We start from the raw sequence: 26,240 nt of genomic DNA on the forward strand, positions 1-26,240 counted from the left end.
GGGCACCATCTCTGAGGTCATTATCAAAGGGTTTCTTTGTCAGCCTGGCAAGCTGTCTCCTCCTGCCTCCCCAAAGCCAAGGGCTAGTCCGGTCCCACCAAAATCCGCAAAGGTCCCATGCCAGAGCCGCAGTTAGACATTACACTGGTTTTACAGACTCCAGTGGACCTGCGCCAGTTGACCTTATCTGATGATCTGGCTCCATGAGAACAAGTCCCTAATGACTCATGTCCACCTCATACCTGGTGTGCACGGGAAGAAGTTGTTTTTCAAGCTGGGTCCCACAAAAATCCCAGCAAATAACGTCTTGTTTCTCGTAGAGCTTCGCTCTTCTAGGAGGCGCTGAATAAAATATGCATTCAACGACGGTATTTGCTTGACATACGCCCCATGTCACAGGACACGGTGGGAGAAGGTGGCAGGGTGAGTCAGAGCACGCAGTCCGCAGGCACCCTCTATAGGCACTTCTATGGAAGAGCACTCGGCAGCACTCACTGGGGAAAAAGTGGCTTCAGAATCATGATGAAAATTAAACAAAAAACCCCACCTAGTTTTCAAAACCGAATAGATTTTAGTGCAAATAGCTAGCATGAAAAATTTTTAATTTGGTATCAAAATCAGAAAAAAAAAAAAAAGCGCCTCTTTTCACCAAAGTCCTTTCATTCGGATGGATATTTTATTTTGCTTTGTACGTGCAAACCAGCACCTTGGAGTGCTAATATTACAACAAAATCTTAACATAAAATTTGAAAAATCTCTGAAAAAACAAGTTCGAAATTCACCGTCACTAACTACTATTGCCTAGTAAATACACAGATGTTAACAAAGCTCTGTGTACAAACTAATATATGAATGTAAATCCCAAACTAGATGACCGACAAGAAAAATGGACGTAAGTTTTTAGCTTTGCAAGGCCCTTGTGGGAATGCAAACACTGTGAATAATAATAAAGTGGAAGAGGTACCTAAGCAATGGTAGAATAAAACCCTAGAGTGTCATTAAGCAGCATAAACGAGGGAACATATTTTAAAATACAATCTCAGAAAAATGGGTTTCTATTAATAAACTATCATCCCATTGTGTTCTGCCCCCACAGTTGATTTTGTCTCCCCAAATGTATTTAACAGGCTCACACGAAGTTGTGGCAATTTAAAACTTGCAGGTCACAGCCTTGCCCTGCAAGCGTGATTCCACAGCCCAAATACAAAGCTATAATGCCATGTTTAAATCTGTCACGTGGCACCCTGAGTGGGCTTTGTGTAAATTAGCCTTGGTACCTGCAATGCAGCTTGCACCGAAGGCAGCCACCTCCCAATCAGGCAGGCATGGGAATCTACCCAAAGGAGTAAATCGCTGGGTATCAGATTAGAGGCTTCTGGTAAGCCATTGTAAAAGATCTGGAAAAGACTCCTCTGTGTTCTGGTTGACTAATACTTTCCATTATAAAGGACTCTTTCTTTGGGAAGCGTTAACACCTCTGCTGTTTGTTGCAGGCCTTTGATATTTAGCAGGGGAAATCCCAGAGGCTCTAGTGGTACCTATTCATTGCCCAGAGAAACGTGAATCAGTTTTACCCGTATTGTAAAGTATCAAAAACGCTGCGTCTCCGATTCACGCACAAAGACAGATTAAAATCAGGCTGCCACTCACATCTCTCTGACCTGCCCCCACTGCACAGATGGCTCGACCGCTCTTGAAACATCAGCTGAATTGTCACAACTTACAGCCCAGCATATTGAATAACACGAAAGCCTGAGCACAAAGATCCCAGCTGTGAGCCAAGCAGGAACAAGGTGGACAGTTATAGGAGGAGATTTTTACTGCTGTCGCTTTTCATCTGCCTACATTTGTGACAGGGGTCTTCAATTCTTTTTCTCTCTCTGGCCAAGATTGCTAAAGATGGTAGACAGCCTGGTCTAGGTCAGCAGTGAGCGCTGCTGCCTGAGCACAGGTGCACGGGCAGCGGCACTATGTAGGGTTCCCTCCAGCAAGCCCCACTCCCACTCATAACACAACTGCAGCAAAATGGCACAGACCCTTTGGCTGGCCCACTCTCCCTACCCTCTCTGTGACAGCAAACGCGGGAATGCTCATGTAAGAGCGTAGCAGATCCTGTGCTGCTACCACCTCCTCACCTGCTCCTACCGGCCTTCCTGAGGGCCCTGGGCAGAGCACTGGCTCTTCCAGCTGTGGGGCTGTGAGGGAAAGCGTCCATCCATTCGTCCGTCCTTCCTTCCCTCCTTCCTTTCTTCCTTCCCCCAGCCCTGCACACAAACCTAGCACGGCCTCGTAGTCCTCACAGGCAACAGCGGTCGGCAGTTAACTGATGGTGAGGGGCCAGTTCAGGGGAGACAGTTTTCTACAGAAGATGCACAGTGCCAATCCTCCCAAACAGAAGTGCCCCAGAATCCTTGGAGTTCCCTGGCAAGCTCACTTCCATTTCAGATGGCCTGGTTTTGTCCAAACTACTTCCAGTCTCTCTGATACTCCATTCTGGCTGGCTGGGGACTCACCCCTGTGCGGGCTGATTGCTTCTCCCTGGGCTCTCAGTATCAGTTTGTCTCCATAAAGGAATGAACGTTCAGTCACTTGTGGTGATGCAATACTGCTCTGCGTATGTGCTGAAAGTTGCTTTCAAAGGGGCGCAGCAAGCCCTTCTCAGAGGATGCCTCTGTGTCCTCAAGGGATGTGGCTTGTAGTAGGTAATACAGGGTAAGTTAATCGACTTTCTAGCTTGCTGAATGGTACCTTCTCCTGTGAACAAGTCTTACATAGTTTAGTTGGAGGGATCATTGTTTTTAAAAATGTTTCAAACATTGTAATTAATTTTTACTGGGATGAAAGATACCTGCCTTTTTGCCTATGCCTTTTATACGAGAATCAAATAAATGTCTTTGCCAAGCACTTTTCACAACAGGTCAGAATAACTATAGCTATGTGGAATTATTTATGAAAATACAGTCAGGTACATTTAGCTATGCTGCCAATATCATTCATTTGCTTTTTCGTCATTATACCTGCAGCACCCAACAAATAACTGTAAAATTTCCATTATACCAAATGGTATAGAAAGCCTAAAGTCACCTCTATGAACATCTTTAACTGTTTTATTTAGACATAACCTTTTTTTATTTAAATGTATTCATTTCACAGCACATTGGCACTTAAAAGGCCATTATAATAATGAAGTCTCTCTCATAACTCTTGAAATAATTTTAAAGTCACTAAGAAAGCTAAGAAACTTACCAAAATTGTAATTTTTTTATATACATCTTACAAGTTGTTATCTGATTTCTAACAAATAACATAGTGGGTTAATAAAAAATGGTATGTTCTACCTACCAATTCAAACTGTTTATTAGCTCAACACTTTCCCCATGGGCTATATTTTCTTAAGAAATAAATAAATAAATACACATGCGCGCGCGCACACACATATGCTATATGAATATACAGAACTTTAAAAAAACTTCTCCAAAAGGCTATAAATGAAAGTATTATATGTGCATAACATTGTGTGTATCTTGCATATGTTCTCTAAGCACATTAGAATAATTTAACATGAAAGCTGAGAAAACACAGTATTATATATGAGATTGACAAGGATAAAAGTGAAGACTTTAAAACATATTTTGTTTAAAAAAAAAACCCTTTTCTGAAGAGTATACTTTCCACAGTAAAAATCCAGAAAAATGCTTTTTTCTAGAAAGCTATCTGAACTCCCAAGCCCAGTTCCATTTCTACTAGTTTTTCCTTTGCGTTCATTGGTGTCGCTTCATCAACTTTAGTGGAAGTACAACAGTTTTCAAATGGCTGTGCAGCTGTTTGAAGTTCAGAATACACAGGCTCTGGTGTAGAATTCTCTATTTCTACCAGAACATTTTCTCCAGGAGCTTGTGGCCATGGCTGAAGCTGTGTGAAAAGTACTTCTGCTGCTGAAGTGTCTCTTTTGGAAGAGTCCCCTCCTTCTCTTCCAAAACTATTTTGACTTGGTGAAGACTTACTTGTTACCATCTTGTTATTAAAAGCCTGACCTAAACCCATGACAGCATGATATACTGCTAAATTCAAACTCATGTGACCCTCATCATCTTCTTTATATCTAAGGAATAAAATTGAAAATTCTGAAAATACAAGTTACAAAAATAGCATTTACAGCAGAAAAAAAGAATGACATATAATTAGATTGCCCAAACTGAGAATGTCAGCAATTAAAAGATGAATTAGATTGCTGTCTATTAGGTGGCACTCAAACAAAAGACACTCTATGTGAAGGAACACCTGCAAGAGGGTTCCAATAAGCAGTTTTTATCAAATATACATCATGTGACAGAAAATAAGAGATACGTATTCATAGTTATATTTTATTTGCTGGGGTTTTGTCCCAAAATGGAGAGTATGGCTTGTTTATATTACAGAAGCTGTTGATACATTTATGTACTCTCTTTGGTGGATACAACCTGCAGGGTCAAAAAATTTCTTCCAACAATCTAGGTTGCAAGATTTTTCAGAGTGGTAAAAGCTATAAAAGCAAAAAGACCTTTTTATTTCCTTGGTTTAACCGTCTTTACACTAGGATTTCCATCGTGATAGTGAAACCTAAGTAAATTGGCTTACACTTGGAATGTTTAAAATGGAATCAAATTTAAGATATCATTTAATTAAATATCTGGATCTCTTAAACAAAATGTTTAAAAAAATACTTTACGATCTGAATAAGAATCAACTGGTAACATACCTGAAGCGAGAATGACTGCTGAGTTTATGAGCTTTTTGAAGATGTAGGGTCAATGTGTAACTCCAGGAGAAACATTTCTGACAGATGTGGCACTTATATTTCAGAGTGCCGTTACTCTTTTAAAGAAAGAATGCTTTGTCATTGAAGTCTTGCACATATATATGATGAAAATTAATCCTTTGTTGAAAAGGGGAAAACCACACTAACCAGCTGAAAACGTTTTTGAAGTTAACTTCCTAAAATGTTTAAAATTTGTGGGTTTTAGAACTCATCTGATTAAGGAACCCCAGTGAACATGGAAGCTCTCTGCATTGGCCATCAGTACTGCAGGTATCTCCAACAGCAGTGTGACACATAGCTTCTACTACAATATATTCATTTTACAATGATTTACAATTACAGTGATCCTAACTCAGAAAGTTGAAGAAACAGGCTACAAGCGTGTATAAACTAAACTGTATTTTAATGTTGTGGCCAGACTCACCTGATTAAAAGTGATATAAGCTTTACACACTTCATAGTTTCTCTATTTTCAGGTAACATATTAGTTCTAAGGATGGAGTATGAGGAGAAAGGTGACATTGGATTCTAATCCTTGAAATATTTTGCTATTGAGATAAGCATTGGCATGTTCTTTGTTGTTGTTGTTGTTGGTTTTTTTTTTTTCAAAAAAATAAAGTGTGTGTGTGGCCAGAGTTCAAGACTGTCAGTATGCAACTGCACCTAAGGTAAGCACACAAAATCTATAGGTAAGGATGAGTCAAGTATTTGTATAATACTTGCAAGAGTCCTAGAAATGTGTGCAAATAACTACCTGATTTAATGCAAAAATGAAACATTTCATTAACTCACGAGAAACTAAGTGCATGTATATTTGAAACTTGTCTCTTTTATAGCAATATATTTTATTCTGCTATTTAATATACTCACCACATGCACTCTCTTGTAATGCTGTCTCAAAGTTCGTAAAGTCCGTGAAGTAAAACCACATCCTTCAACATCACAGCTGTAGGCATCTGAATCATTGTGTGTTTCAACATGTTTATGCAGATCATACGCGTTCTTAAAACTGAAAACAAGGTAAAACAAATAACAGATATAATAGTACAGAGGAGTAGTCTTGTGGTTAATGTTTAGGACTGGGAGGTAGTAATTTTTGGCTCTGACAATGACAAGTGAAAGCGGAGTATGTGTAAATCACTTCTCTACCTCAGTTTTTCCGCCTGTGAAAAGGGGATAGTACAGACATCTCTTTGATGTGCTCTGAATTTCATTTTCCATTCCCTCTTTCTTCCCACACTTCCACACCATTCCCAAATCCAGGTAATTTTTCCACAACTGTTTTGCAAGGCATCACCCTCTCTTTCTGCTCACATAGAAAAAATTCTTGTCCATTATTGATCCGTCACTTCATCCTCTCTGGTCTAGAAATTCAAATTATTTCCTCTGTCCGCCCACAGTATGAAGACAAAAGTACTTAATATTTGTTCACTTTATCCCACCTCCAGCATACAAAGGCTACATCTCTCATCTTCTCTGGCAAAGTTAAACATAATTTGCCAATGCTTGTATATGCAACTTGGTCTGTCACAGCACAATGCCACTTTTGGGTTTTGTTTTGTATTTTTTCCCAACTGCTGCGTGGCATCATATGGTGAAAGCAGAAAAGAAACCACCACAGAAAAATGAGAACAGAAGACAGCAGAAGGTATAGTAAGCCTGTGGCAGAAAAATCACTCAAAGGAGAAGACTGTGACTCCCCCAGCAAACAGACAGCAATCGTTTAGAATGGCAAAAACCACAGTTTAAGGCACTAGTGCTACACATCTCAACTTGTCACGATGACCATTCTGTAGTATGCATAGTCTTGCCAAGAAAATTCACCTTTTAACACATCAGTTCTACTTGCACCAGAAGTTCATGAATGACAATATCTCAGCACCTGAAGGCAGATGAACAGCAGATGAACCTATTGGACTTCTTCATTGAACAGTTGGTTATTTTTGTGGCTGAGAACTTTTCTTTCTTTACTAACTTCTATGTAAAACACTAACTTGGTCCTATAGTTCTGCTCATATAGCTATGAGCCTCAAATGTTCTTACCCGCTGTCACAGAGGTGACAATGGAAAGGACGTTCATCACAGTGTCGGAATCTGATGTGTGCTTTCAGTGAGGAGACACTTGTGCATACCATATCACAAAGGGCACATGTAACATGATTAACTAGAAAAGATAGAAAGAAAGATACTTTCAGTTCTGTATGACAACTTCACCAGGACATTGTCCGCTATGACATATGACAAAAAATGCTCTAAAATATAATATTAAAATTAACAGATTGTAATACATTTGGGAATAAAATATACAGAGAAAAAAAGAGTGAAATAGAATGTAGCTACAATAAAGACAGTAGTGAAATAATGGTCAATCTTACAATGATTCAAGTTGCTTTAAAAAAAACAGATGGTAAGGGAAAAAGATGTAGAGGATCATATTTCACTCGCTAGGCCCTAACAAAAAAGATGATTATCATCTTGCCCTTGGCACTTTGGGAGGATTTCTAAAAGGTGGATGTTTCCTGGAGGCCTTCTGACAGACAAGCATTGGCAAATCTACTTTTAGTGTTTAAGGTATTACCACTCTTAAAAAGGTGGCAGACGGAGTAAGTGTTGGTTCTCCGCCTCCCCATTTCACATTCGGATATATTTGCTTAACGCATAATGATGCTAGGTGCTTCCTAAGCTGCCAGACTACGAACTACAATGGCTGAGACATGAGTTTGCTCTGATGACTCGGAACCGGGTAGAACCTCTGGCAGATCGGCACGCAGGACCGTAACTTCTTAAGCTGAACAAATGCCTGCTTTGCTGCAAGCAAAATCAGCAACCTGATTGATGCAGTAGGAAGAGTCTCGATACAGAAGTTCTGGATTTAGACAAAATCTGTTAAATTTAGGGCTTTGAAACAACGCATTATCTTATAATCAGCCCAGTGCTTTACAGGTGGACTAAGAAAAACACGGACTTGAAGTGCTTGTGTTTTCTTAAAAAGAGGAAGTAAATGTAAAGTACTGTAACTATTCTGGAATCACTCCCTGCATAGGCACTTTTCCTCATAGTTTGTCTTAAACCAGGAAAAAAAATATTTATTTATCTTTTTCTCCCTAAAATAAATAACTTCATGTGGAAAACTAGTCTGGAATAACTCAGTCTGCAAAACTGCATCAGTGAAGTTCAGCAGTGTCTTGAAATGGGAGTATCCAATAGCTTACTTAGTTGTCTGGCATGTAAATATGTCCATGTAGGGAGTGATTTCAGGATACCTACAGCATTTCCATTCACATCACAGCTTATTTCAGAATAATCTGTTATAGGTAGGCAAACTCTTTAAAAGAAAATTTCAATATTTACCTATACCAGCAAGCTATTATGAAATACACTGGGGTCAGAATCTGAAAATGTCATGTCTGCACTGGCAGTCTGCACTAACACGCAGACATGTATGCTGCCAGAATTTTTAAAGAAAGCTGAATCATGAACTGGGGGATTAACTGGCTCTAATATCTGAAGGGATTTAGGCTGTGCCTAAACACTTGGACCCAGGAATGCCTCCCAGCTCCCTCAGCCAAGTTCATATTGCAGCTAGTTGGCTGTGGCTTACTGGTACATGACACAGGTTCACATCATCCTTGTTCCTAGGTCTAGCCACCTTGTGATTTTCCCTGACTATGCAAGCAGAACACAGTTTGAATTATCAGGGGACAAGGACAGCCAGGCACATTGTACAATCCACAAAGGTTTAAGTGAAGCCAGAGTGACCAGAAGCAAACAGTTGTTAGCCATGTGCTTTATTTAATATATCAAATCTATCTTAATGTGTGTTATGCTTTAATTAAAAAAACCCAAAGCAACAGCATACTTAAACTGCTTCATTGGCTAATAAAACCAAAACAAATCTTAACTTGTATTTATTTCCAATTTCTATCCAAAATCACCTTGAGACAAAGGAATAAAACTAATCTAGTAAACCAAAATAATTATCTATTTTCTACTATAAAATATAAACACTAAGATATTTTAGTCAGATGCATGTCAACTATAAAACCATTTAAATATGAACACAGTTGGTCCTGGTAGCTTGCAGTAAGCACCAAACAAATGCATAGTTGCAAAACATCAATGTGTTGAGTTGCAGACAGTGAAAAATCATGTTTCCTTAAGAACGCAGCTAGCAAGTAGAATCTACCCTGACTGAGCAAGTCAGTGCAAAGCTACTTCAATGTTTATACAACCTAAATGACTGGTGCCCAGGTCTCACTACATGGCTCAAATATTCCTTTTCCCAAAGCAAAGACCCACCCGCCTCTTGGCTTCTGCATTTCCTGTATGTCCAACAGCAATATCACATGTTTCCTTGTGCTTAGATGCTGTAGAATTCTTTCCCAGCAAGTCATAGCTGTTGTAGTATAACTTGTGGGAATAATTTGGGGACCTCAGGGAGATTGCGGTTGGGTCAATGAAGGACTACACCATTTGAGTGAGGCTGATTATGCACTGCAAGGTGAGCAGAGTTGCAGCCCAAGCTAAAACATAGCTTTGGCTTTAACCATGCCCCTAGTCATGAAAGCAAGTAAACAGAGATGCAAGTGGAGAATAAGCATCTGCATGGGAGCTACTGCAAAACAGAAAAGCCCCTTAAACTCTTTGATCAGAAGGCATGAAGAAGGGAATTTCCATGCTTCAGAGGGACTGGCAATGAAATGCCTACTTTCCAGTGCTTGTAACACAGTTGCTCTAGTTCCACATATTAATTTTCTTAGCTGATATAACAATACTTACAGTAACCCTGTAGTTTATCAAAACTGTTCTGTATAAGGTGACCTTGAGAAAAGTATGTTTTATTTTTAAAAGCTCTGACTTACCATGTCCCCTCATGTGATCTCGTAGCAGCCTTTCATTGGCAAAATGTTTCTGACAGTTCTGGCAAACAAATATTTGTTCTGCATTTAAATAGAAATTATTTAGTGGCAATACAAATAACTTATGAAAGATTTATTAATTAATAACCTATAGCTGCCAGTTTCATGAATAAACTAACACAGCATTGAGACAATTTCAGTATTCTTTTTCATTACCAACACTCTTCAGAAGAAAATTTAGTTTAGGCTTAATGAAAAGGATTGTAACTTAATTTTATCCTGTACAGAATAATAATCTGTTCAAAACACTAACAGTTTGAAATTTGAGCTCTTCTGTCAATTACCTAGAATGCCCCTACTTTCCCTTACCAAAACAGCCACAATTCCTAAATATATTCTAAGCAATTAAAAACAGAACCCCCCCCCCACTCCTCCTTTCCTCTTTAGCATGCAGGAAAGTCTACCAACTAATACATGGTTGTTTGAGGTAGGGAATGTTCTGGTGAAGAAAATACTTACTGGAAAAGCAAAGCTGAAGAGAAAAAACCTGCCTTTTAACCTGCAAGTAGTTAAATGATCATTGGGACTACTTGCAGAGATTTTATAATCCAAGTCTGGCTCTTGTGGAGTTTCTCTCTTCGATAATCAAAAGTCTCTCCCATTCACGGGCAGTTTCCAAGTGTCAATGGAATGTCATGCAGTGCCATAAGGCACCAAGGGAAGAGAGGCAGTGTGGTGCTGCAGCTGCCAAGGGAACAGCTTTTCTGCTGAAACACAGATCTAAGGGTGTTCTGTTGCTCACTTTCATTACCCTAATTCATCTGACATGCAAAGTTAAGGGAACTTCTATGCTTTATCAAAACAACTGCCTTCCTGGAGTAAACCCTGCTTTCATGCAACTGACTTACATGAAAAATAGAAATATTTATGAAATTACACATGCACATTATCACAAAGCACCTTAAATCAAAATATCTTAGAAATATAAACAGAAATAAGAGCATATCCACTTACTATCTTCTGAAACTTGTCTCTTTGCATGATCAAAAAACTTAGTGTTATTGGAGAACATTCCTCCGCAAGTAGGACATGCTACAACTCTTTCTTGCGTGTGGGTTCTCAAATGATCCCACAACTTATGCTTTCCTTTAAATACGCCTAAACAATCTAAAACAAACAAACGGAAAAATAAGCTGCACATGAGTACTGTACTCCTCCTTATGCAGAAACAGAAAAAGCTATTACATGCTTATGTCTTACTGTTACATTTTTAGAAACACACAAAAAAGCTTCTTCTAGGAAAAAAATAAAAATCAGGGTGGTACTATTACAAATATAACATGACATTTAACCCTGCAAATATCCATACCAAAGCCAGATTATTTGTCAGTAATCAAAATTCTTCAAGACATATTGGCCATGTGTCCCCATTATGAAAACTTCAATTTTGAATCAGCAGAGAGCACGCTGCTATACTTTCCAGCCTCATGCGTCAAAGTTTTTTACTCCATGTGTATGCTCATACAGTAGAATAGAGATAATATTCATTACTATTTCTGTTGTCTCTCCCCCCATCACAGAACTCCGGCGATCTTCATGGTCTCTGGAGAACCAGGAGAACAAGATGGGGTAGTGAATACATTTCAACTGTACATCTCCAAGAACTCTGCTTTACTGACCTCTCTTTTTTTTGTCTTCACATTTTCTATCTTTACATATGCATTCACATAGTGGTTAACCGCAAGCAATCAGCTACCCACCAAACAATCTTTGCATATAAATAGTTATGTCAGATCTCTCGAGCTCAGGAACAGTCTGGTACTGTGGACACAGTGCAAGTTTTAACAGCACAAGTAGAAAGCTCTGGTTATTGTCATGTGACACATAAGGGGAAAAATCCTTAGGAGGTTAATATATAGGTGTAAATGGAGCTAAAGAAGTACTTCCAGGACAAAACTTCAGGCAGATGTGAAGGAATAGCCTACACATAAGGAGAAGCAGCCACGAGTCTCTCTCATCTACCTAACAATGACAACAGCTACGCTTTTTAGAAAGGTGAAATAATAGCCTGGACCCAATCAAAAACTCTTAAGAATCAAGAGGGACTAAATTCAAACTCAAGAGGAAGAGATAGGGAAAGATAAAATATTCTTTTGTGGATGAGAAATGATAAGAGGAATCAAGTGAATCAAAACAACAGGTTGGATACCTTTAGGTCTCAGAAATACATAAAATTCATTTAACAAAAAGGATTTGCCTAGTTCATCTAACCAAGTCGGTGCATAGTGAGTTCCATTTCTACTATTCATCGGTACATTCTCTCAAATTGAACAAGAATGTAATAGCCTTGATAGCAACTCACATCCACTCCAAAGGGGAGAATACTGCCAATTTCCTTGAAATGGATTCTGAGCTCCAGATTAACATACTTAGTAAAGGCACAGAACTCTCGACTCCTTAGTAAAGGACAAAAGAAATCCTAAAACTTCACCTTGCTTACAATGAGGAAACAAGATCATCAGTGTCTCTTTCACCTCTACTATGTATAGGGTACTTCTGATCAGGAGGGTACACAGAAAAAGTTCCCTTCAGAAGCTGGAGGACTGATTATTCTTCTAATGCAACATGAAGATTTCTGAGTCTGTTTAACCCCCGATTTCAAATGTGATATACAGGACATCAGACTGAATTCCTCTCTTACATCCTTCCTTTGTGAACTCTGCCAGGGCCCTGAGCATACCAACAGCCTCTGGTTGCCCTGCCCAGCCTGTAGTCATCTTTGTCTGCAATCCTCCTCTGCAGTCAATTCCACCACACGCACCTAAGAGTTTAGTTGCCTGTGTTTGAGGCCTCCTCTAATATGGTGATGCTGTTCAAGCTTCAATTGCACTTCTGTGAAAACAGCTAAGTTGTGAGAAAGAGCAGTGAGAACCTTCATCTGGGGCCTCCACTCGCACACCCTGTTGCTCTCTGACTTGGGAGCTGCAGTTGGCCACCCCACAGGTAGATGTGCTGCACAGGGCCTTGCACCTCACTGGCCATGCCTCTGACTTGCTGTCTGGAAGTCCTGGCTTGACCTCAGACCTGTCTTGTCACAGTGGACTTGGCTGGTGATCACTGGGCTGTGGCTGACCCTGGCTAGCACCACCAGACCTGCTCTGTTCTCCTTGTTCCGGTTCTGTGAGACTGCACCCCGTCAGCAGTCCCTGCCTTCCTAACCGTCACCCTTAACTCCCAGTTTGCCTTCCCTTGCAGAGCAGCCCACTCTTGCTGTGCCCTCACAAATTCAAACCAACTCAGACCACCAGCTAGCATACTGAAGGTCCCTGGAAAAGACTGATCGTTTTCTGTCTGTTGTCCCAGTTCTGTGTCAACTGCTTCCTCACAGAGATAAGGCTTCATTGGCCTGCGCTTGCATGTTAAGTTTGGGGGTGTGAATGAACAGTTGTCTTTCACTGCCTGGACATTATGATTCTGCATGTCACTTTCAAGCGTACACCACTCCCCTGAATGTCAAGACCACAGACTACAACAGACACTGTAAAACAAACCCAGGACCTTCTGTCCTGAGTCAGGATCAATTACACCTTGGTCTCGAAAGAGGTCATCTCAGTTCCCTAGTGATAAACAACCTCCGTAATTTCAACAGGCAACTGCTACAGTATTTGAAAATACCATATTAAAATGGCTTTCCTAACTTACAACTTGTACCTCTCTTTTTACAACTGAAGCTCATTACTTCTCCTCCTTTCTGGCACAGACATGGAGAACAGATGATTTCACTGTTCCTAACAGCAGGGCATTTCTTAAATGTATTTGAAGACATATCATTTTCCTTTTCTTCCGCATTTGCCTTTTCCCCATTCTTTTATTTAGGCTATACAGTCAGAGGAGTCCCCTCACCTGTCCTACTGGGCTGTATGTTCTAAAGCTATGATCACATTGATAGATGTGGTTTGTTCCTCTAAGGACTACAGGTTCTACACTATCAGATCACCGGAGTGAGTTCCCCAGCCAAAAAAAAAAAAAACAACCAAAACCCCAAAAAACCCCTGTATCTGTCAGCTAGTCTCAAGAGTGAAAAAGAACAAAATGCTGTCAGCTTGCATCCACTGATGGGATTTTGTCATTATTGCAGTGAGTAGCTAACCCAAAAAGTAACCTTAAGCCATAAATTGAAAAGACACATATCTGGGGGGGGTGTGTGTGTGTGTGTGTGTGTGTGTGTGTGAAGGTGGGGTGGTGTCACCAGGAGGATTCCAATCAAACCTGGACTTTATTGACACATTTTACAAGACATAGCCAAATTGACAGGTATAAAGCAAGCACAGAATGATCTGTTCCAGGACCAGAGTCCCAGAAATTGTCTCATTACTCTTCAGCAGAAAGTCTTTTCTTCTGGAGAGGTTCTGTTCATACACTTTGTAGGTCTGAAGCTGAATGGCATGCACATCAAATGACAGTCCATAGTTTAGCCCTTACTCAAACAATCACGGCATCTGCTATGAAAGACTGTCAATGGAATGTGGCTTCTACAACACAGCCAAGGGCAGAACATCATCTTTGAAGCCATGACAGTAATTTTAACACAAGAGGTAGCCAGGAATATAGAGAATGCATTAAAAAAAAAAAAAAGCTCTTTCTCACCACAGAGTTGAGAAAAACTAGGATGGCAATAAGTGTGCTTCCCTTCATTTGCAGGGAACAGATGAAGGGAAGCAAAGAGTAAGCTCACTGTGAAAGATTATTGTGAGGGAGACATCCCTGATCCTGAGTGGCAGAATGTAAGTGAAAAGTCTGTTTGAATGGTATATGAACTATCAGTCACAGGCAGAATTATGAGGAAATTTAACCCTGTTCAGTACTGGCAATTCTCAACTTAGACTAATTGGGAGTTGAGGGCATGCAAGCCAATGGGTGATATGGGATTCTACTTAAATCATGGTGCCTATAGAATAGAAATGTTTCTGCACCTGTTTAAGATAGACGAAAAAATTTCTGAAGATCTCTCACAAGTTCCTATGCAATATGTAGCACTAAGTGAATTTTAAAAGAAACATGGCAGTGAAATACTTTTTGAATTATTTTTTTTAATATGAACTACCTTTCCAGTGACAATAAACAGCTTTCTTCTGATCTGTAACAGTTTCCTCCTCAGTAGCATAGGCATGAATAGCAACATGTTGATAAAACCACACTGGGTTATTGAAGGTAACCTAAAAACAAAATAGAAGCATGGAGAAGACAAGATAGTTTTGGCAGGAAATCAACTGACAGGAACATAGAATTAAATGTTTTTAGAAACCAAGCAGACACCAGTAAATATTGCAGTAACATTTAATTAACTCGCCCCAACACAGAGACAATTACATCCAGTACAAAAATGTAGAACATTCTGCAGTGTCCACCACACAAACCAGGTCCTGAATTTTCACCTACCATCTAAAAGTTGAAAAGTCTGTCTAAACTAATTGAGTGAATGCTACTCATTCTATGGGGCAGGGATGTGTCTGTTAATGTATTTGTGTTGATTTATTTCTTTGGTATATTTTTACCTTCTTCCCTCCCTTCACTTTTACCCACTCCTACTCACGAGGCAACTATGAGGGCAGTGCAGGTAATTCCAACAGAAATGGGAAGGCTGCACAATGATTAAATTGAATTAGGTGTTATGGACACAGTGCTCCACGAGTCACTACTTATGTGACAAGGGGGACTAAACCTTAATTAGCCTCTGCCTCACTCCACAAAAATCCACACCTGCAGAGTGAAAGTAGACTGCATATTGCACCTTCTTCAAGTAACATGGAGTGTAATTCAATTGCATACTGTCATCAGTTGCAATTCAACGTATTCCTCTCAGTTCCAAATAATTTAACCCCTTAACCTCTCTGCTGTGCCAGCATGATTTTGTAAGGCTACGCATTGAATTGCGACAAGGAATTGATCTGGCTTTGAATCAAATCCAATCTGGGGAGAGGAAATGGGAAACCAATGAAACTCCTTAGGCTGATGTTGCCAGTGCAGATAATGTGGAGTTGATTTAACAGCTTTGTTGGGTTTTTTTTAAAGAAAAAAATATAAATGAAAAAAACAAACCCTATTTATTTAGCATTATCTGGTTTTAATCATCCTAATCTTAGTAGAGTGGATTAAACTAAGCTGCTAGGCATTCTGTGTGCAGAACAGAGCACTCACACAAGGAGTTAATGCAGGCAAACTGCTGCATTTTGAATTCATACTCCAATGTATTTCACAATAGCTCCCTCAGGGAAACAAGCCCTTATTTCCTCTGAAGGTCTTGAAACACGATCTGAGAAATCCAAGGTCTTGTGTATATGAAAACATACAGGCATATTAAGGTGAATCAACTAAAAGTATTGAGCTAGACAGTGATTGAAAACCTCTTCACTTCTTAATCAGAGTAACCATATGGGGGTTAAACCCGTTTAAATTTGTTGGCACCATCTCTCTAAGTGTTTTGCCGGAACTTTCTTGAATATTTCTTTATATGTAAATAGGAGAGAAGTTTTTGGGGCTGTTGCTTGAGTCAGAAGCTTTACCTTTGAGGAAACTGAACTTGACACAGTAGGAGGCACCACAAGAGTCAGAGGAAGCTGTATGGGTGATTTTCAAAGAGAATTATATTCATAACTGTGGGAACATATTTGCAGGAGGATGGGAAAGGTAAGCAGTTTTCCCTGCCCTCAAAGTTCTCCTCTTTCACAGTGTGCCCTACCCCACCTCCTGGGTCTAGTCTAGCCTGCCTACTAAGTTGGGAAACATTCTTTTAATTAATAAAATTCAGAACATAGTTTGAACTTGAAAAAACATGTATAAAAAGATTTAGCAAAATGCGGTGGACTAAAGGATTCCATCAGCCAAAACTGCCCACTTAAATAAATGAAAAAAAGAACATGAAATCAATTAATGGGAATATTTTTCTTCTATTTTTTAAGCATGTTTTTCAAAAGACTGTGCTTACTGACAGATGCAGCAAAATCAAATTCTAAGGGCTTTGAAGTTTTTCTGAACCTCTTCATTTTTAAAATAAATAGACCAATCATAGCTGTATGCAAGTAAAGACTGATTGGTATGTATTAAAAAGCATTAATAATAAAAAAAGAACTACTGTAAGAAATATGATTCCTATAAGCTATGAGACATAATGGCAATAAGATTTGTTTGTAACAATAGTTTGTAATCAAACTATGCAAACAATCCAAAAGTTATAAATAACATTCTGTATTATATGTTTAGGTTTATAGCTTTAAAGATAAGAGAATGGAGTACTTCCATGCTTAATCCACTAGTAAATAAAAGCTTTTATTTACAGAGATGTAGTTTCTCAGAAATTGACTCAACAACAGAATTACTTCTCTCTAAAACCTTCACTCTCAGTTTATGTCATTCCTTATGTCACGTAAAGAAAAATTAAGGAAAATAGAGGTATCAAAGCATTATATGAGTATAGATATTCTAAACTCAGAGCCAAATGGATATTTCTAGACATTCTGTCCAGTAATAACATATAGATGAGGAGGCACTCACCTTTTATATATGCTAGGGCACAAACAATCTGTAAGCTGAAATGTTAAGAGGAAACTGGAAATAACTTTAGACCTCGTAAGAAGAAGGTTAGCAAAGCATGGGCTATCACCAACATCAGAAAACAAAAGTAATTTCACTCCATCACTGCAGTATATTTACTCAAACATCACACTGATTCTAATTCAACAATGTGATGCACAGGAGGGATGCAATACCTATGTAAAGCACCACCACTCTGACATTCCCTTGCATGGAAATATTGTCACTCGAATTAGTGTTTGTTTATAACCTCAGAAAGCATAGTTTATGTCATAAATTAATTTTATCACAACTTTGATACGAAAAAGTCGTAGATAATAGAGAACTAGGATTTAAGGATGATAACCCATGAATCACTGAAAGGCCTAGAGAGACATAAGGAAAGAAGGATCAACAGCCTTTGAAAAACATTAAAGTTTTTTTGTTTTGATTTGTGGTTCAACATTACTAAACCTACATCAGATTTGCACATATGAGGTTTGCAAAATTGTTTAGTTTTACAATTTTTCTGATTTCCACAGTACAACTCATTTCAGTTGTTTCTTCTTTGCCAATATTTTATTTGCTTTCAGTCATATCACTTAACTCAAAAGGAAACAAAAAACACTCATACAACATGAGAAAAGTCAAGGTAGATCAGATAGACAATTTTCCTGCACTACTTCTTTCTCTAAAAACTATCTTGCTCAACAGTTACACAAAAGAAGATGGTAAGAAAATGTCATCTGCAAGGCATCACACTTGTGAATGCAAAGTTAATGCTCACTAGCCATAAATAACAGCTGAGGTTCTGAGGCCAACAGTGACAGAGAAAGTGCTTCCCTATAATGTCGTTATCAATACAAAGCCACTTTTCATCAGGAATGAACACTTTCAAGAAGCATAAAAAAATGTATATAGGCAGCACTATTTATGTTCACATTGTCAAAATAAAGACAGCAACTGCTAATCATCTTGGTTTACTTGATAGAGAAAAAGCACAGTCAAAACTGAATAGATATTGATTTTATTTAATACAGGACACCAAAGAGTGGCCCAGATACAAACCATTTTTAGTTTAAACCAATCTTGGCCACATTTGAACATTAGACTTATATGAACAGCCTGTTGCAAATGTCTGATTCCTGTCCCAGTAAAAAAAAAAAAACAACCAAAAAACCAACCAAACCAAAAAAAAAAAAACCCCCACCAAAACAAAACATTTCCAACTGACCAAGGAAGCATCTGATATTCTCTTGCCTTTCTTCAGACAAACAATAAACACTCTGGACCTCTCTACAAACTACCAAGTTAATTGATTTATCATTAAACTGGGTATATTAAAATTTTGAATATATGTGCTTCAAACACAAGAGAGGTTGCATCTTTGTCAAAAAGATCATTTTAGTCACCACAAAGAGAAAGAAAATTTGAATTTGAGGTTGCAGATGCTACACAAATATGTTGTTTACATTTTTGTGAATGCTACCATAATAATTATCACGTATTACTTACAAAGATAGTGGGAAACATCGTTCAGAGGTAGGACTGAGCAAAAATTCCCACTAGTGAGTCAAATCCAAAGAATGCTAAGGTAAAGTTAGGAAAGGGAAAAAAATAGCAACATCGCAACGTACTTCACTTACATCACAATTCTCCCAGTGGCAAACAAACTCCTCTGAGGTCTTTGGTAACTGATGCCAGCTACGGCTGTTCTGCAGACACGCTGGCAAATCGTGGTGCAATGCTCGTAACTGAGAGCCTATGAATTTCAGTTTGGTGTGGTAACTGTGAAAATTGACATGTGTTATCAGCTCTCTGGCATCTTTCGCCCCAAATTCACAACTTCTCCAGCAACACCAGTACTGCTCTAAACACAAGAAAGAAGTAACATTTTACAGAACACCACATGAAATCTGCACCCGTGTGCCACAATAGTGAGAATGCCAACAGTAATTACATGTGTAATAACTTCACAATCTGCAAATAACATTAGCAAAGAAGCTGGTAATTGCTATCTGATACTGCACTAGATGAAATTTGCAAATCTCAGCGGCAAACAGATTTTCCACTGTCTCACAACTGCAGCAATACTAGAGCGCTTTGTACCTTAAAACACAACTTCTTGCAGAAAGGCGCTTCATAGGTTCAGTAGGAAAATTTTGTAAAGATAAGTATTTTCTTAGGTATATACTATGACACTCTTCAGCTTAGGTCACAGAGACATTGTTAATGTTGGTCCAATTCTACTTTTTTCACCTTTAATTAAAACTCATTCACCTTTAATTAAAATGTCTACACCTGTAATTACACTTGATTACAGTGTTAAGAATAAAGAGCAGGATACACAAGAGCCAAAATAGTTATATTAAAAAGTCTAGTATATTATTGCTATGACATCCACAGGGACTGCCTATAATTTTCTGCAGAATCAGATTTTTTTTGTTTTCTTTTAAGTACGTTTAATACTATTGAAAAGATGTAAAATGCAATACTCGTCATAAAATAACACCAGTGTATGTATCCAAATAAGATGAATACTGTCCAAACACTAAAAGTGTCCATTTTTCTATAAAGATTCATACAAGCCTTACTTTAAACTTAGACTTCTTAAGCAGCAGGCCGGTTCCCTGAAAGGGAAGACCTCTGCTTTTCAAAAACAGTTTGCTAAAATCTGGTTTAGAGAATTGCACCTGCCGAGGCCCTAATCTTAGGAAAAAATCCTCAGCAGAAGTTCTCATGACATCACAACTGCAGTCTCTTTCCATTTTAGTAACAGCTATCAACACAAACAAAAATCCAGGACAATCAGATATGAAAAAAACAGGACAATCACATATGAAGCAAAAAGCTCTTGTCTATGGGCTTCATACAGCTGGGCCTTAGAAAAGCTATGAACATCTGTAGTGCAGGCAAACTGAAGTCAGTATTAATTTCTAGGCTAGAAATAATCTTCCAAACTGCAGTGTAATCTGTGTGACAGGTGAGACGTAAATGACCTGCTGTTTCCAGGGGGTGCTGTAGATACTCTTCCAAGTGTTCCGCAATATGATTACAAAATTCCTCCATGCATTTCCCAACAAAGCAGCATTCTTTCCATTCACATGGTAACAGCAATTCAGTGTTCTTAAATTTGCTTCCAGGGGCCATTGCCTAAAATTTTTAAAAGTACCGAGAAGTTTTAGTTATCATATTACAATTCCTGTAAATTTCTCTTGTAAAAATAGCAGTTAAGATTACAGGCTCCTAGATCACATTAACATTTCATTTTGTTCTGGGGTTTGGTTTTTTTTATTGGATACATTTTCTTTTTTTATTATTGGATACATTATTTTAAGAATGTAAGGCCATATCTGCAACCATTTACACCTTGCCAGACGTAACATTTTCATTGCAACCATACAGTGAGTCCTGTGATCACCATCCCAAACATCTGCTGAGGATGCCTTCATTGTAATGCAGTTCCATGGCAGTACTGTAAAGCCTCTTTCCACAAAGAAAGCCAAAGTAACCATTACCAAGAGTGCAATTCCACAGTCACTTTAGCCTGACATCAGCGTGGGCTCCCGCTGAACAGGGCTGGTTCCATCTGCCCCTTCTTGTTCTTCTTAAGATCCAGTTATGGAATTGGCACAGCCAGCCACTAAACTGATGAGAAAACTGATCCAACTGAAAGCTAATTCTTGAGGGGAATGATAGCCAGACGGCTAAATCACTTTTCTGCTCAACTGGATGCACATTTGTATCAGTATAAAGGAAGCAACAGGAATATACACCAAGGAGAAGTAGTTCCACTGTTTTTTTCATGACTCTGAACAGATACGACAATAGCAAACTTTATTAAAAACTACTGGCACGTTCTCAGTGGTTTTCCACGCCCCTACTCCTCCCTCTGTTACTAGCTTCAAAGATCTGCCAGTTCAGCTCAGAGGACCACTCCCTCCTTGCATTATTCCCAGCAATCTGGATGAGTTTTAAGGGTTTAACTAGCCTCCAAGCAGATCAGCTGATGGATCTCAGTCAGCAGCAGACTTTGGAAGGAGGATGGTAACAAGCAGCTGGGAGGAGGCTCTTCATTTTCTCATCAACACATACAGATCTGGAAGACAAGCTCTGTCCAACAGCCTAAAGCATCAGTATAAAAAGTCTTACTGCATCTTCCCTGATGCTCTTACTGATTCTATTGATTAAAAGAAGTCAGGCACTGACATAATACTGGGTTAAAAAAAAAAAATAGCGTGCAAGCGGAAAAGCATGCAGGAGTCAGTATGCCAACTCAATGGTGTTAAGCAGATGCTGTCAACATAACTGGCGGTATCTTTGTACTTCCTGCTACTAAAAATACCAATCTGGAAGCATTCCCCTACCAGCTCGTTAATTACCAGAGAGCTTCTGAGAGAACTGATCATCTTAGGTTGTAAGCGGGACTCTTCTCACATCGCAACCGTTTAATCTAAACTGCTACAACCAACCCCTTTACTTCACCAACGCCCCGCCTGACTGACCTGAAGCAGGCTATGCTGGCATCCCTGAAGACAGGCTGAAACGTAAAACGACTACCATTTATACTACTACATATTAAATAATCCATTGTCAAGTACTTTATTAAAGTTATTCCAGACACTGTATTAATACTACTGGAACAACATATTTCAAGTTATAATTATTCTAATTCACCAGCGCCGGTATCCTCAACATCCTAACAAGCTGACTAGGCAAGAGGCAAAAACCACCAGAGGGAAAACCCCGGGAGCGACCTTAAAATCCTCCCGTCCATAACGACACGGACCCTAAGCGTCTCCCCCGTTCCCCCGCTATCTCTACACCCCACCTCAGCCGCCTCAAGCCTCCCCGCTGTCTCTACACCCCACCTCAGCCACCCCAAGCCCCCCCGTTGTTTCTACATCCCGCCACAGCCCCCCCCCCCCCCGCATTGTCTCTACGCCCCACCTCAGCCGCCCTTATCTGCTTACGGCGAGACGGCGGGCGGGCAAGCCAGCCCTGCCCGGTCGGAGAGACTCTCCACATGCCTGACCAACGGCCCTAACCGCCCCGGGAGAGCTGGGGGGGGGGGGGGGGGGGGGGGTATGGCGGCCGGGGCGGGGGGAGGACGCTGCAGAGCGAGGCAGGTAAGAACGCACACGTGCGCCGGCCGCAGAAGCCGAACCCAGCGGGGGAGCAGGTTGGGCTCTCCCCTCACAGAGAAGAGGAAACGGTCGAGCTTGGGTCGCCGCCATCCTTCTCCGAGCAAAAGCGGAGCGGTGGCCGGGCAGACTTTTGGCGCCTCTTAGCCCCGTTGCCGAGCGCCGCTTTTCCACGGCATATCCCCTTCCGCGGGTGGAACCGTGGGTTGCCCCGCGGTGACGAAGGCCGTGGTTTTACCTGAGGCCAGAGTCAGCGCGGGGGCAGCCCCAGAGGTTTCCTTCCCTGTTTTCAGACTCTTCCCCTGTTGTTTCCCAGATGGTGCCCAGAGCGGGGCCGGGCAGGGCCGCACACATTGCTCGGTGCAGGCGGCTGCGGCTGCAGGTGTGTAGGCACGGGCGGGGGGGACGCACCTTCGCTGGACTCGATTCATTTTGCTTCCTTTGTGGTGCAGGCTAACGAGGCCCTGCAGCTCACAGAGACCCCCAGTTTCAGAGGGCCTCGGCACTGAAAAGGGGCACGTCTCGCAGGACCCCAGGGAGAGCCGTCAGGGTGTGGTGCAGGCCCCCGTTTTTGGTGCTGGAGCCGAGGCTGAGCTGCCAGCTCAGGAGCAGGAATGCGGGAGCTGCGGGTGGGAGGCGAACGGCCAGAGGAGAAGGCAAGCAGGCAATGGGCCGCAAAGGCATTTAGGGTGGTTAAAACACATCTTCCTCTGACTACTGTTGTAGCTACCACGGAACAATCCAATTCACCACTGTCCACCCTCTAATTCTTCCATTTATAGTGCTGTTGGTTTAGACTAAACCCCACTATTTTCACTATCCTTCACAACAAACACAGGCACCTTTACAGGTCAGAGCGAATTAGCTGGCATTGCATTAGCACTTCCATTGAGAGCTGGAAGTCTTTGTAGCCAAGTGTAGATGACACATGTTCAGTTACTGCTTCCAGACTCTGATAAGTGTCCTGTGCAACCAGAATTTGTGATTTCTTGCAAGCATTAATTGGTTACATCAAGTTCTTGCTCTACTTGAATTACTTCTTAAACCACTCTTCATTTTGATAAAATGAACTTAATTTCTAGACATTTTTAAAAGTCAGTAACCTCAGAAATACTGGCTATACTGTGAGAAGACAGTAAATTGAGAAGAAAATGTGTATGCTGTATAATTAGAATGACAGCTATCCCTTTACTAACTAGAAATGCTCTCAGGGGTGACTGGATTAGTTTAAAACAACAGCAGTAAACAGAGCACTCTTTTCCAAGACTTTTCTGCCAGGAACACTTCATATCTCTATTCAACCCACTTCTTTCTTAAACAACCACACAAGTATATCATGCCTGGAGGAAAACCTAGTGCATGTTGGGATTTGCATGTATTTCATGGGAAAAAAAAGTAGTGGAAAAGGGAGGAGAGTGAATGAGAGGTAGGTGCATTTGCCTTCAGGACAAAGTTTCTCATTTTTCTCTTTGATTATGCAATCTAAGCTCTTCCCTTTTGCATTTTTAAAAATGGTGCTTTGTCACTGATTCCACTGTCTCTTCAGCAAAAATCTTCTGTTTGCATCAGCATGGACTTTACAGGAGGGCAATAAATCAACTATTCTTTACTTTTTAAGACACACTCCCAAGAAGAACGCGCTCCTGCCCAAATACCCCCAACCTATTTATGCATATCTACTTTGAAAACCAGTCCTGAATTCTATATAACTAGGGCCCTTGGGCACAGGTGCCATCTGTATGTCAAAGGTCTTTATTCCTTTGAAAGCTCATACTAGGGCCTTAGCACAGCCATGGCTGTGGAGAGAAGGGAAGAGCTGCTCATGCATGCAGCTAATTTTTTTTTTTTTTTTTTACCTACCCACAACACAGCCAGTGCAACAGATTGAGAACCATTTTTTTTTATCGCTGTCTCCTTGGCACAGCAAGGAACTGGGGTTAGAGCTTCCCCATCCTTTCCTTTAATGAGCTGATTTGATTTTGTTGGTTTGGTTTTTGATTGTAAAACACACCTCTTTATTCCAGTGTCACCCCCTCGATGACACTCCTGTGCCCAACTTGCATGCAGATATCACGTATACAACAGAGCATGTCTGTTCTGTGCGTGAGAAAGGACAGTCACTCTTGAGAGAACGCTGCCCACAACCTTGCTTTTGCTCTTCCCAAAAGTGATGAAATGTGGACCTGCTTCATTCTCTTATCATTTGAGTATCTTACCCTTTGGTTTCTGCATGTTGCTGCATATAACACACCGAGCGTGTTTTACCTTTAATTTATGGTAAACTGAACACACACTAACGCTTTCTCAAGTAACAGAATACAAGTTCTGCTAGAAAAAAAGCACCTAAGTGCAATAATCGCTAACATTTAGTTAACAGCACTGCATCACCACAACTTACCATACAGTTCGTAACAGCAGGCTAAGTATGTGTTCTCCCAGCTTTTTTTTTTTTTTTTCCAGCTGCCCTTCCAACTAACTTCATTGCCTCTCAGCTCTCAGGTCCCTTTCTTTCCAGCTTTGAATCTGTTTCTTGAAGTTCACTACATGTGAGAGGTACGAGTCTCAGAGCCACTCATATTCCTGTGAGCTCTGTGGAAACAGCCAGCTCTGTTAGGAAGAGATACTGAAGTGAGGACGTGGCTTCAGAGGGAGGCTGATAGAACACAGCTGGTATTTGCTCTCAACAGAACCCAGCGCATCAATCCCTACACGAGTAGTTCTGGCAAATGAGCCAGAGCATGTGCCATCTCCTTCCCTGAGCTAGTGTCATGGCAAGAACCTCACACTCACGTGGGGAGAAGAGTGGAAATCTGTAGAAAAATTGGCATCATTAGTGTCTCCTAATTTCAACTCCTCGCTCTGCCATTACTACACTTTTTTGTAGCCATTTCTATTTTCGTTACATTTACTGAACACCTTAAACACCTTTTAGAACCAAAATCCATAAGTAAACAGAAAAATAAGGGAAAGCACTCAACTGACAGCAAAAAGACATTAGAACTTAAAAACTTTCCTTCAGATTAAATAAATCCCCAAACTCAGTAATTTTAAATGCTTTTGACATGGCTAACAGCCATTGCAACTAATAACCAGCTTTTCAAAAGTGTTAGCATCTAACTAGGCACTGTAACTGGTCAGAACAGCTCATGGATAAGGCAGAAAGAGAGTATCGTCACGACAAACGTTGATGAAATCCTGACCCTAGGGGCAAGACTGAAGTCTCCTGGACAAGTCTCACCTTCCCTGCCACACTCAAAGCATGCCCTCTCTGCCCCTCTCAGCTCAGCTGTTGGGAATTTAAGTTTAGCAACAGAGCTTGGACTCTCAGGAAAAGCGATCCAATGTGTCGGCCATCGTTAGCTGTACTGCGAGGGCTTGCGATACTGAATTCCAGTCTGAACTATCTGTGTGCTTTGTAGCTGGCAGCAGTGCATGTGCACAACAGCACTTTAGCACCCAGGAGGGAAAATAAATCCTTTCTCAAAGCATTTCAGGGGCAAGAAACATCTTTTCCAACCACGGCTACACTGTCTAGGTGAAGTACCTCTGGCTTTTTACAGTGTTCCAATATTTTTAATAAAATGGAATGGCTTCTTGCCATACTCAGCACAAATATCATAGTAGCATCTCCGTACTGAAGAAGAGTTGATGACAAACATGATAGAAACACTTCTTTTCTTTCTCTTGTTGCCAACATGACACTTTGGGTTTGCTGTAAGGCAAAAGCCCTTACATGAAAACAAACCTTGGTAACTGATCTGACAGATGCAAGCCACTTGGCTGCAGCATGTGTCTCCAAAACTGCTCCAAGCAGAGCTTTGCTCTGCACCGTGGTGTGGATCAGCAGCATCCTCCTCCAATATGTTTCCT

At 40.4% G+C, this 26,240-nt stretch overlaps 1 protein-coding gene across 1 annotated transcript; it reads right to left on the minus strand.

Moving 5' to 3' along the window:
- Positions 1-3,397: 3,397 nt before the first annotated feature.
- LOC129208552 (histone H4 transcription factor-like) lies at positions 3,398-22,733 on the minus strand. The gene is given in 10 exon segments (XM_054831433.1): positions 3,398-3,803; positions 3,805-4,102; positions 4,739-4,854; positions 5,669-5,807; positions 6,842-6,962; positions 10,672-10,824; positions 14,762-14,873; positions 18,873-19,096; positions 20,226-20,379; positions 22,609-22,733. Coding segments are annotated over 9 exon segments (1,356 nt in total). The 5' UTR covers positions 20,377-20,379; positions 22,609-22,733; the 3' UTR covers positions 3,398-3,761.
- Positions 22,734-26,240: the final 3,507 nt, after the last annotated feature.

Source organism: Grus americana, chromosome 1 (assembly GCF_028858705.1).
Source record: "Grus americana isolate bGruAme1 chromosome 1, bGruAme1.mat, whole genome shotgun sequence".
NCBI classification, from domain to species: Eukaryota; Metazoa; Chordata; class Aves; order Gruiformes; family Gruidae; genus Grus; species Grus americana.